At 32.4% G+C, this 13,492-nt stretch overlaps 1 protein-coding gene across 12 annotated transcripts in view; it reads right to left on the bottom strand.

Annotated features, from left to right (window-relative positions):
• The window catches only part of LOC118926497 (chromodomain-helicase-DNA-binding protein 9), a 293,397-nt gene that overhangs the window by 133,958 nt on the left and 145,947 nt on the right, over nt 1-13,492 (bottom strand). For 9 of the 12 annotated variants that reach the window (XM_057493237.1, XM_057493239.1, XM_057493238.1 and 6 more), the window contains one exon: nt 12,035-12,369. In XM_057493237.1, coding sequence (XP_057349220.1) covers nt 12,035-12,369 — 335 coding nt within the window. Of the gene's footprint in view, nt 1-12,034; nt 12,370-12,922; nt 13,051-13,169; nt 13,484-13,492 lie in introns of those variants that run through there. The other 3 variants (XM_057493245.1, XM_057493246.1, XM_057493247.1) reach the window with 3 other exon arrangements.

Here is a 13,492-nt window from a genome sequence, read left to right as displayed (position 1 = left end):
CATTTTGCAATATATATTATATATATATATATATATATATATCATTATGTTGTATACCTTAAAACTAATGTTATATGTCAATTATATCTCAATAAAATTGGGAGAAAAATAATTTTAAGAGAGCAATACAACTAGAAAGAAGTGAAATGCAAGGCAGGGAAATGAGTGATTATGCAAATGAGAATTCCAGTGAGATGAAGAGTGCCATACAGGGCTACAGCAAGGTGGATGAAGAGGTAAAGAAAGATAATTTTTTATTTTGGAAGTAGAACCAATAGGACTTGGTTATTGACTGGACGACTAAATGTGAGGTGAGTAAAAATTCTAGAAGTGATTTATTCACAGGATATTCTTGTATTGGTATTATTACCACCTTCAAAGCGATAATGGTAATTCTTAGTTGGTGTCTCACCAGCACTCTTCTGAGGTATGTAAAGACAGCTATTAAGAGTAAAAATATAGCCTATGTTGGAACCGCAAAATCAGAGGAAGTACAAAAAGATATTCTGAAACATAAGGAACCAACCATATTTACACTTCAGTCCCTCTCACCACATCCACTGGTCATCTCCACCCTCTTTTGGTCCCTTTCCTTCTGGTTTCTTCCCTAAAATAAAAATCTCCTTTGAGGTCTTATCTACTAGATACCACATGACCCTGTCATTCCTCCTTCTCATCCATAGTTCCCAAGAAAGTTACCTATACTGACTGTTACATCTTCACTCCTCCACCCACTATAATCTGAACTCTTGAGACTACTTCTATATTCACAGCTTCCATTTATTCAGAGTTTACTGAGTCAGCCTTTGCTGACTTTAAATGCATTCTCTCACCTGGTGTTTATACAATTCTGAGAGGCAAACAGCAATATTTTATAAAAGGAAATTCATGCTTAGAGAAAAAAATAGCTTGACTCAAAGCCATATGATAGTAAGACTGGAGACAGAAAAGGTGTATGCTCACTCCAAAGCCTGAAACCTCAAGAGGACATGGCATGTTAGTTTTCATCAGGATTCAGCTCTTGACAATACTCTTCTGCCAGTTTCATAAACCGGTATTTCTCAAAGTTCTGTCTTCAGCCTTCTTCCCTCACTCTACATACTGTCTCTGGAAGATTTAATATAATATATTTTTAACTACTGCTCAGAATTTGAAGATTCTCAAATTTCTTGTTTCTAGTTCAGATCTTTCCCCGAAGCTGCAGATTCATGTAACTATTTATTGGACTTAACCATATGGAGATCTCACATACCCCAATCTAGAAATGCTTCCAAATGCAATCCCTCACTTTCCCTAAACCTAAGTCTACTAATATTAAAATACAGTGTAAATTCAGAGTTAATATATCAAATGAATGCAGCTCAGTGAATTTTCTCAAATGAACAAAAAATGCATAACCAGCTTCTAGATCAAGAAAAAAAACAGTTTCCCAGAAGTCTCCTTTCATGCTTTCTCTTTTAGTTACAATTTCCTCTGAAGGGTAACAACCATGCTATTTGTGATTACTTAATACAACCTAAGGTACTTGTGCAGATAATTTTCAATTGCAAGGTCAGGGATAACTCCAAGTAAAATTGGGCACTAGAAATACACATTTGATGCACTTGTTGTCCATCTCCAAACAAATGCAAGTTTTAGACTAGTTTGTAGATAAGAACAAAAGTAGTAAAAGGAAAGCTTAGTTACTTAAACAATTTCCTATGAAATGCAAATCATAGCCTATTAATACCTTTCAATATATTCCTTAAAAAAGGTACTTTCTCAGTATAAGCTAAATGAATTACATGATTTATTTTGGTATAGTACCTATGTGGCTGTTTAAAGACTCAAATCCCACTGAACAAAAACTTCAATCAAGTGAGAAGCAGATATAATTAAAATTTTTTTACACTTATGAATGACTGAAAAGGTTATACTGTTCCTTTCTAGTGGTATAAGGTCATTAAATGAAAATCTCTAAGGACAGTAGACTAAGCTGCTTAAACATGGCTTAATATCTAGAAAAGAAATACTAGTAAGTGCTGTCATATCAATCCTAAACACCAACCCTACCCTATCTGGTGGAGAGGGTAGGCTAATGTATTTTCCAAAATTTCTTAGATCGACCTTCATTATATTATTTGAAAAATGTACTTAAAAACAAGAACCTTTAAATTTTATTTGCCATATTTTCTGTATTTCTGTCAAATATTGTTCTAGAGGCCTGGAATAGCATCTTATTTCATAAACTCATTCTTAAAATCAGACAAAATTCTTTTGGAATCCTAACTCTTTAAGAGATATTTCAGATATAGTACTCTTCTGACTTAACTTCAAACTCCAAAATATTTACACATACACTCTCTGTTCAAAAAAGGTACGTTTCCATGGTAGGAAAAAAGCTAACTCTAAAACTTACTGATGGACATAATTCTGAGTAAAATATGTTTATATTTTAAGATTTAAAAACTAGGGTTACTTACATAGAACACTGGTTCTTGAAAAAATATGAATCGGTTTACTGTAAGGAAACCTTATGTTTACTGTAAGTTCTAAAAGGGTATTTGGGTGATACTACAAAGGGGAACAAAAATTAGGTTGGTATTGATCCTAAATGTGTAAGGCAGGCTTCACTAGCAGGCTCTCTGTTAAAAATACAGATTCCTGATGAGAAACATCAGACATACCCAAACTGAGAGACATTTTACAAAATAACTGGCCAGTATGCTTCAAAACTGAACATGTCAGAAAAGACAAAGACTGAGGAATTATCTCAAATTGGAGGAGTATACGGAGACATGACAACAAATTGAAAAGGAGGATCCTGAATTGGATCCTGGCAAAAAAAAGAAAAACAACAACAAATCCAATGACTGACAAAATCTGCATAAGATCTCTCAATAAATTAATAGGAATATATAAATGCTTATTTTCTGATTTTAGTAATTTTCTTCGGTTACATGAGATATTAACATTGAGGAAGTTGGGTGAGGAGCCTAAGGGAACTATAACCTACTGCTGCTAAGACTGAGACTAATTCAAAATAAAAAGTAAAACAACAACAAAAAATGCCAGAAAACAGATTTGTAGGATCAACCCCAGGATTCTGATCTAATGAGATGCCTATCAGACTTCTAAAAAATCCCTTAAGAGATTCTGATGCCCCACCAAGTTGGGGAACCACTAGCTCTGAATAAATTAGCATAGAAAACTCTTGGAACAAATATTCAGGATAATAAAACTGTTTTGTACTTATAGAATACTTAAAATATCAAAGTACTTTTCACTACAATATCTCACTTGATCCTGAGAAAAACTCTCAGACAGGCAAGGCAGGTATTGGTCCCATTATACTAAAAGGGAAACTGCAGCTCCAAAATACAAAATATAAAATAGCCAAAGTCACAAGTGTAGTCAAAAGACAGAAAGAGATCTCTGTATTTCTTCTAGTCTACTATTTCCAAAATATCTGATTTTAAAATGACACTATATTTCAACCAGTCAATAGATACTTAAATTAATATAGTTTAGTGAATAAAGAGAAATATGAAACTGTATTTTCTTTAAGTAAATGTTTAAGCTTAAAGTTTATCTGAATTTCAAACAACCAGAAATCTCCAGTGCCTGTACAATGACAAACAATAGCCATAAATACTATCTGAAGGAAATCAGATGATCCAAAAGAGGAAAAATGTACAATGAAATCAATTAAGTAAAATACCCAATTACCATAGAGCATTCCAATTGTCCATTATGGATCACAAAGAGTTTACTGTATTAATTCTAAAATAAAATTTCATTATAAATGAAAATAAAATTTCATTATAGATACGTTCTTCAAATAAACTGACAGTTTGCTATTCTTAGAAATATCACCAAAATTATACAGAATATATAATAATGTTTTATGCAAATTTCATTTTTTAAATACACGGAAGAGATCTGTTATCAATGCTAACTGCAGCAATAATCAGGCAAGTAAAGGAACTAAATATCAAAACATAGCTTGTTTCAGACAGCAAAGGGCAATTTCAAACTAAGTATAAATTTGAAATGATAATTCATTTGTTCAGTGAGGTACTAGAAAACCTCAGTGTTTATACTTGACATTTATATTTGATTTTCAGATGTAATTTATGCATTCATCTAAACCCTGCACATGTGTTTATTAGTAGGGTAGGGGCTGTAGGTAAAAAGCTGCTTTCTACACAGTGTCAATCTGTAATTGCCCCCTGTTGATTCTCTCACTGCAATAATTGGACAAACAATGAATCTTATGCAATTAGTCCATTTGTTCTAATTAATGCATCCAATTCATCATAAGTGAAGGAAACAAGCAAAAGTATTACTTCCCATTATAATTTTTCCTTTGCAAGCCAAGTGCCAGACACTGGGGCTATTTTTTTTATTAAGATATTACTGATATACATTCTTATGAAGATTTCACATGAAAAACAAAGTGGTTACTACATTTACCCATATTATCAAGTCCTCACCCATACCATCACAGTCACTGTCCATCACTGTAGTAAGATGCCACACAGATTCACTATTTGCCTTTCCTGTGCTACAGTGTCTTCCCCGTGACCCCTCAAACCATGTGTATTAAACATAATACCCCTCAATCCCTTTCTCCCTCCCTACCCACCTGCCCTCCCATACCTCTCCCCTTGGTAACCGCTAGTCCCTTCTAGGAGCCTGTGAGTCTGCTGCTGTTTCATTCTTTCAGTTTTGCTTCATTGTTATAGTCCACAAATGAGGGAAATCATTTGGCACTTGTCTTTCTCTGCCTGGCTTATTTCACTGAGCATAATATCCCCCAGCTCCATCCATGTTGTTGCAAATGGTAGAATTTGTTTCTTTCTTATGGCTGAATAGTATTCCATTGCGTGTATGTACCACCTCTTCTTTATCCATTCATCTACTGATAGACACTTAGGTTGCTTCCATATTTTGGCTATTGTAAATAGTGCTGTGATAAACAGAGAGGTGCATATGTCTTTTTGAATCTAAGAATTTTTATTCTTTATCCACTCATCTGCTGATGGACACTTAGGTTGCTTCCTTATCTTGGCTATTCTAAATAGTGCTGCAATAAACATAGGGGTGCATATGTCTTTTTGAATCTGAGAACTTGTATTCTTTGGGTAAATTCCAAGGAGTGGGATTCCCGGATCAAATGGTATTTCTATTTTAGTTTTTTGAGGAAACTCCATATTGCTTTCCACAATGGTTAAACTAGCTTACATTCCCACCGGCAGTTTAGGAGGGTTCCCCTTTCTCTGCATCCTCGCCAGCATTTGTTGTTCTTAGTCTTTTCAATGCTGGCCATCCTTACTGGTGTGAGGTGATATCTCGTTGTGGTTTTAATTTGCATTTCCCTGATGATTAGCTATGTGGAGCATTTTTTCATGTGCCTGTTGGCCATCTGAATTTTTTCTTTGGAGAATTGTCTCTTCATATCCTCTGCCCATTTTTTAATCAGGTTATTTGCTTTTTGGGTGTTGAGGCATGTGAGTTCTTGATATATTTGGGATGTTAACCCATTGTCAGATATGTCGTTTACAAATATATTCTCCCATACTGTAGGATGCCTTTTTGTTCTGTTGACGGTGTCCTTTGCTCTACAAAAGCTTTTTAGTTTGATGTGGTCCCATGTGTTCATTTTTTATTTTGTTTCCCTTGCTCAAGGAGATGTGCTCAGGAAGAAGTTGCTCATGTTTATATTCAGGAGATTTTTGACTGGGGCTATTTTTTTTTTTTTTCAGATAATTATTTTTTATTGAAGGGTAGTTGACGCCCAGTATTACATTACATTAGTTTCAAGTGTACAACACAGTGATAAAACATTTATATACATAATTCTAGATTCCAGCTATCACCCTACCAAGCTGTTACAATATCTTGACTATATTCCTTATGCTATACATTATATCCTGGTTACTTATTTATTTTACCATTGTAAGTCTGTCCTCTTTTTTTTTTTTTTTTTTTGGTGAGGGCATCTCTCATATTTATTGATCAAATGGTTCTTAACGACAATAAAATTCTGTATAGGGGAGTCAATGCTCAATGCACAATCATTAGTCCACCCCAAGCCTAATTTTCGTCAGTCTCCAATCTTCTGAGGCATAACAAACAAGTTCTTACATGGAGAACAAATTCTTACATAATGAATAAGTTACATAGTGAACAGTACAAGGGCAGTCATCACAGAAACTTTCGGTTTTGCTCATGCATTATGAACTCTAAACAGTCAGTTCAAATATGAATACTCATTTGGTTTTTATACTTGATTTATATGTGGATACCACATTTCTCTCTTTATTATTATTATTTTTAATAAAATGCTGAAGTGGTAGGTAGATACAAGATAAAGGTAGAAAACATAGTTTAGTGTTGTAAGAGAGCAAATGTAGATGATCAGGTATGTGCCTGTAGACTATGTGTTAATCCAAGCTAGACAAGGGCAATAAAACATCCACGTATGCAGAAGATTTCTCTCAGAACGGGGGGGTGAGGTTCTAAGCCTCACCTCTGTTGATCCCCAATTTCTCACCTGATGACCCCCCTGCGACTGTGCCTGTCTTAGGTTGTTCCTCCCTTGAGGAATCTTACCCGTCTCTGGCTAACCAGTCATCTTCCGGGGCCATACAGGGAAATGTAAAGTTGGTAAGTGAGAGAGAAGCCTTATTGTTTGAAATGGTTAGCTTTTTATTTCTTTGCATATTTATGCCCTGTGGCTTCTATGCCCAGCATTTGTCTTGAGGTATCTTTACCACTTGGAAGAATTATGATACTCGGTAAATTTGATATGAGGCACGAATTCTATTTAAGGGTTGTAATTAGGAAGGAAGAAGAAAAGCTATAGAAGTAGCAGGTGGAAGAAAACATGGGAAGATTGATTATTTCTTTGACATATCTTCTTGTAGAGTAACTTCAGCATGTATAGGTTTTAAGCTACTACTTAAATTGCGCACACACATTAACATAATAGGAGTATAGTTACATAACCAAAGCATATCTGTAATTACCAGCCATCTCCAGTGAAACCAAGAAAACCAGTTAGGCACCTTAGGCATTTGTGAAAACTTATCTATGATATGGTGGATATTGTCCAACTGAACTTGAACAGTCTGAGAGAAATCTGACTGGGGCTATTTTTAAGGTCATCAAATATAAACTTATTTTTTTAAAAGAAACATTTAATCTGGTGAAATTAATCCAGTTTAAGGTTCAATTTAAAACTCCATCTTAAACTTCTCTGGGAAAAAAAATCAAGTTTTAAAAGGGTTCTTTATTTTACTTAATCCTTCAGTTTGTGGAAGTAACATTGTAAGCTTTTGATGCCTTGTACTGCATATTACTTCCTACTTTAGGATGGACTTAATTTTTTCAAAAAGTTGAATTTACGGAATTGTTTCATATAAACAGTTACTAAGGATACAAGTATTAGCTAAGTACTAATCACAGTCAATATTCTCTGCATGGTTTAATTCTTATTCTTGAAAAAAAAACTTATTTTTAAAAAAAGAAAATGACATTTATGCATATATATTAACATTTATGAGATCAAGATCATTTATTAATCAAAGATATGCCATGGTTTTAACTGGTAATATTTTTTTGTTTCTTACTGACCCATAAAGTAATGACATGTCTTACTACCAATGACATCTTAAATTCAATGAAATACAGCACGCTGTTTGGTAACGATAAGCTTTACTAATACATTTTATATAAAGGTGTACTTCTTAAAAATGCAACTGCAAATCTTAATTAAATTCATAATAACAAATAATGCATGTATCAATTCTTTTTAATGAATATGTTTCAGATTTTCATTGGGTTTAAATTTAGAATATAAGGAGTGAAGTCAATACAACATTTTATTTGCTTGGCATTTAATAATAATAGAACTTACATAGAGACTACTAATGGCATATGATTAATTCAAAATACATTATAAATTTATACATTTTTTCAAACTGCTTTTTTTATCATATGCCAAGAAATAACTAATTAGAATGTGTTTACATTTTATCCATATATGAAATTCTATTATTTTGGATATATGCAATCAGGGTCTCACTTGTCATTTTATTAACAGACTATAAAGTGATAATTCCCAATTTCCGATGATTGACCTTATTTTTCCTTATTTAGATGTAAATGTCTCTATAGACATATATGTGGACATACTTGTATGTTAGTTTTATTTAAAAACTACACAGATACATAAATATGTATATGTATGATAGTAGGTAATTAATGTTATTTCACTTCTTCCTTCTTGGGGGTTCAAAAAGGCTAGCAAAAAAGGGAATATAATTTCAAGATTTAATTTAATATTTCATTGTCTTTATAACATGACAACCTTAATCTATACTGGAGTTTGACAAATATTCCTAATTAAGATGTTTTCTAATTTAAAGAGAAAAACTATTTCTAGCAGCTGATAACTAGTATTCCTTCAACAGAAATAATTATGAATAAATCAAAAGACAAAACTGATCACGAAGGACTATTACTGATTAAATTTAGAGGGCCACAAGAATGTTTTTAAGTATCAAAATTATTTTACTGATATCAGTCCCATAATCTATAACACAAAGTAAATTCTGACAAGATGGAAACACAATTTAAATGTCAAAGTTATAAACCCTCAATTTAAAAATTATTCAATCAAATCACGTGACACTTTATTACATAATCTAAAACCAAAGAGATCCATAAGAAAATTCTCCTGGAAGTCTAAGAATGATGTCAGAATTTATTTCTCTACTCTTATTAAACCATTAATTACATTCCTGTGTTTTTATGACAGATTAGCTTGCCATTTCTGTTTCTGATTTAACAGATCAAATCCAACTGTTTGGTACCATTTAGTATTTAATCTTCCATCCATTCCATTCCTTTCCATTCTGGAGGCATCTACTATGTACGTACTATTACTAAAGAAATGCCAGCTATTCTACTTGAAAGACAGGTTGCTAGAACCTGACCACCAAGATTATGAAACAAGTTAATGTAGAAAAAGGTTTTTTCCCATCCTACTTCACTATTATATATCCACTATTTCCTTTTCAACCCATACCCTTCCACATAACCATGGGCTACCCTTTCAAACTCTAGGCATAGTTCAAACAAATTTACCTGTCCTAAATGCTACTCTAAATTGAAAAAGAGCCACAATCACAGGGAAAAAGCTATTAATATTTTAACCTTTTATCCCTCCTAACAAGTGGCACCTGTTTCTGTTTTTCTAACTGTTCTTATTTAGGATCACAGCCTTAATGTTCAGAAAACCTAGGCAGATGAGTGACTTTAGGCTTAATGGAAGGGGTGTGGCTACTCACCATGGATATTTTCCTTAAGTAACTATATGCTATTTATATTTTCAGAAAATAATAATAGCTAATATTTGTTAAGTAAGTTCCAGGAACTTTTTCTATATTATTTTAAAATATATTTTAAATATTATTAAATCCTTGCATCCTCAAAATAACATTATGTGGCAATTACTATCATTATTCCCATTTTACATATGGGCAAGCTAAAACTTGGAGAGGTTTAAGTTATTTGTCCATGGTCACACAGCTTGTAAGTGATAAAATGGATTTGAACAAATATAACCGGCTCCAAAGCCAAAGAACTTAATCAAATTATCATACTGCATATCCAGTCTAACTCAAAGAACTGTTGTAGAATTAAGTGAGACTATATGAAAGTTCTCTGAAAAGCCTTATTCTTTGTATTAAAAAAAAAAAAAATCTGTAGAAGTGCCAGAAATAACAAAAAGATTTCAAGCACACTAGCAAGCAGAGGCAGTATTGGTTTTCTTCAGGATTTTATCAAATGGCATATATGGGCTAAATAAACACCACCTCTGACTCTGACTATACATCAACCATAACTTATTATTTACATTCAAATTTTATATTTCATGTTGCTAGTGGTTAACTTCCAAAATACATTCTAATTTCAACTGATTTCAATCATTTGCTATAAGTAACTGCCCAATTTTCTAAAACTAATAGAAAAGTAAATTTTTTACAATAAAATGTTTAATATATCATAAGATGCAACTAAACTTAACTACTTAAAATGTAGTGGCTTATTGGAAAGTACAGGAATGAAATATTTCAACTAATATATGAACTCTAGGTTGTGTAAGAATTTCATTTCCAACTATGCTTTTTACTCCAACAAAATAGTCTGTTTGATAAAGATGATCAAGAGGTTATTGTTTTACTCCAACAGTTTAACAACAGGCAAGCTTCAATTTTACTTAACTGCCTGCAATTTATAAATTCCTCTACAAAAAACGTCCTATACGCTCAACTTTTTCTAGCAACTACTCAATACCTTGCCATTTATGTATATTTCCAGTACAATTCTTACCTATTTTCACAAGAATGCTATCTCTGAAAACAAGTACTACTACACTGATCAATGCTGTGCAAATTAAAATAAATTATTGTAAATAATCTACGTATTTGTAACAAAAATACAAATATCACAGAATGAGTCATATTATTCCCCACCGTATTAATTCACATTTTTCAAAAATCTGTATTTCTCTAGTGTAATTTAATTATTTCTAATTTCCCTATATGTACATTGTTTTTTCTTGAACCAGATTAATTTCTGTATCTTTTTGCCTCTACCTATTCCTCCCAAAGTTTAAACTTCCTGTATGAACTTTCTCTAACAACATCTTCTTGCTTTATGCATTATTTTTAATACCCTTTCAAATAGTACACTACTTTGTCTATATCTATATACGTCAAAATTGAAAAACTTTTATTACATTAACTTTTAATACATTAAAGGATTAAGTATGAGGTTTTCAAAATTAAAACTAAATGTAATATTGGAGAAATAAGATACATTCATACAGAAAAACCTTTAAATATACAAGAAGAAATTTAACTTTCAAATTTCACTTTAGTGTCTGCAAATGAAATGCAGTATTAATAATATCAATTATTGCTCTATTATACCATGAGAGCCCATGTTATTTAACGGTTTGCATTGAAAACATATCAGGACATAATGATACAATACAGTTTAGTGGTTGCATTTAAAATGCTGAGAAGTAATTTTGTTTACAAACGTGTGTTAGTTCCAAATATCTACATAATGTATTAATCATTTCTTAAGCAAATGAGGATTTCTGCAAGGGAATTCTTTCTACATTGTGCACTTTTCTGTATGAAAAAAAGAAACCAGATAAAACACTTTAAAAGTTCACAGCCTTCAAAACGACCAAATATTCTGGCAAACACAATTCTAAACTAAGTTGGCCTTGGGATATTTTTACTGTTACATGAAAAACAAACATACCTATAAGGCAAAGAAAAACACTCATTATATTCTATTTTTTGAAAATGTATTAGATAGGTAGTTCTAAAAACATTACTTGGATTAATGTGCCCTCCTAGAGCAATTCTTTGTCCTTATAATTACCGTGGAGTATTAATCCTCACCTGGCCTCCTTATTTACATAAAGTAAATCAGACAGACTGTTAAGGGAGTAAATCATTAAGAGCCTAAAGCTTACTGCTTACTGTTGATTCAAATTGTCTTAGTTGTCTTGTCATTCCATTTAGTCCAAAGTTGTGGGTTTATGAGAAAATATTGTATTTGATGTTTCCAAACTATAAAATGCTAATGAATACAACTAAGAGGTAAAGAAATCTTATAAAACACTTGAATGCACATTCTATAAAGAAAGTGAATTTGAAACTGGCACAGCAATATAGGTTTTGTTTTTTTCTTTTCCTGTTTTATATACAAAATATTTTCCGATTTTAAATTCGTGTTACTAATATTAATGTACAAAAAGCTATGTTCACAGAATAGTAAAATTTAGTAAATCCTGGAGTATTACCTCATTCATTCAGAAAGGAAATAAGGTACACATAATATTTACCAACTTAAAACTCCAAATTGGGAGTAAACACCACACAAATCAAAGTGAAAGATTAGACAGACTGCATTTTAACAAAAAAAATCCAAAGGATTTAAATTTAATTCTTAACCAACTTACCCAATTTTTGTCGTCTTCTCTTTTAACTTGGAACAAGTTTTTGTTTTCTTGCTCTCTTTGTCCTTTGGCTTAGATTTCATCCTTCTACCTTTCTTTTCCTCTTTTCCTTCAACTGAAGCACTAGGAAAGTTTTCAGGGCTCATTACCCGTGGAATATTGCGTTCCCCACGCTCCTTTGCTTTTGCTATGGCCTCTGATATTATACGATTAGCCTTTTCTTGCTTGCTTTCTGATTCCACCTTTTTTCTTTGCTTCTTCTCAGACATGATCCTCACCTGGGTATTCTGCAACTTAGTATATGTCCCAGAACCATCACTCTTCTTGGAAGATGGAGGCTAGAGAAATCAAAATATTTTTTATATAACATATCAAAGAACATCTAAAACAATTAAAAATAAATGGAAAATTTTATATTAAGCTTAAAGAGTAAAATACAAGAGCAGATACATGTTACACATTTTAAATTAAAACATTTTCCTTATCTAGAAATTAGTGGAGGTATAAAATGAAAAGCTCAACTACTGCTTTTAAAAGTGAAGGTTAAAGAAGGATAATACAGATTTATTCATATTTTCATAGCATTTTTGATTAGTCAGTCAATTTAAGTTTTGTCCTGTAAACATAGCAGATTCAATTTTATCATGTAAATATTCTGTGCATTTGGAATAAAAGTATTTTCTGTCCTCACTCCACAACTCTGAAAATAATTACTAAATTTAAAATAGCAATTCTAATGTAAAATGACTACTCTTTATACTTCACTGGCTTTTTTTTTTTAGAAAATAAAGCCTCTCTGCTTTACAAGAAACTAGAACCGAAATTATTTAATCATTTTAATGTGCAATCTATGCAGCAACATAGCTAGTTAGTAAACAGACATTCCCATACTTTAAATTAGAGAAAGTTTTAGTCTTCCCATGAGAGAGTTAAATGTGATTTTTTTTCTCTTTCTATACATAATTATCTTGCTCAAGCAATTCTGGAAGAAAAAAACAAGTTTTATAGGTTCATGTTAAAATTATTAATATTTTAGCACTATCACAGGAAGCAGATCAACAGCATTTTAAAAAGAATATACTCTTCAAACACGCATCCATCCCCATATACTTAGATCACAGTTTTGTTACGTCCTTACCCGTAAACATGCCTGTGACTATAGCAAAGGAAAAAACCACCAGGAATTTCCAAACACATTTTCATGCTGATTCCAGTGTGCTTCACTGGATATCTTTTCTATACCTGCCTCATCAAAGGTTTCATAGCAGTGCTGTTGCACTGGGAAAGGAAGGAGGGTTTAGAATCGCTCACTAAAATGCCACCTTAAGGCCTACAGGCTGTAACAAATAATCAAGACTCGAGAAAACAGCAACAAGCTCAAGATGGCGATGCAGTACGACTCCCACAGCAGCAGCCAGTAATAAGGAAGGTTATTCAATCCCATTAGCCTTTTAGCCCAAA

This window comes from Manis pentadactyla, chromosome 15 (assembly GCF_030020395.1).
Source record: "Manis pentadactyla isolate mManPen7 chromosome 15, mManPen7.hap1, whole genome shotgun sequence".
In the NCBI taxonomy this organism is placed as follows: domain Eukaryota; kingdom Metazoa; phylum Chordata; class Mammalia; order Pholidota; family Manidae; genus Manis; species Manis pentadactyla.
Note: the sequence above shows the minus strand (reverse complement) of the source record. Positions and strands in the feature narration are given on the sequence as shown.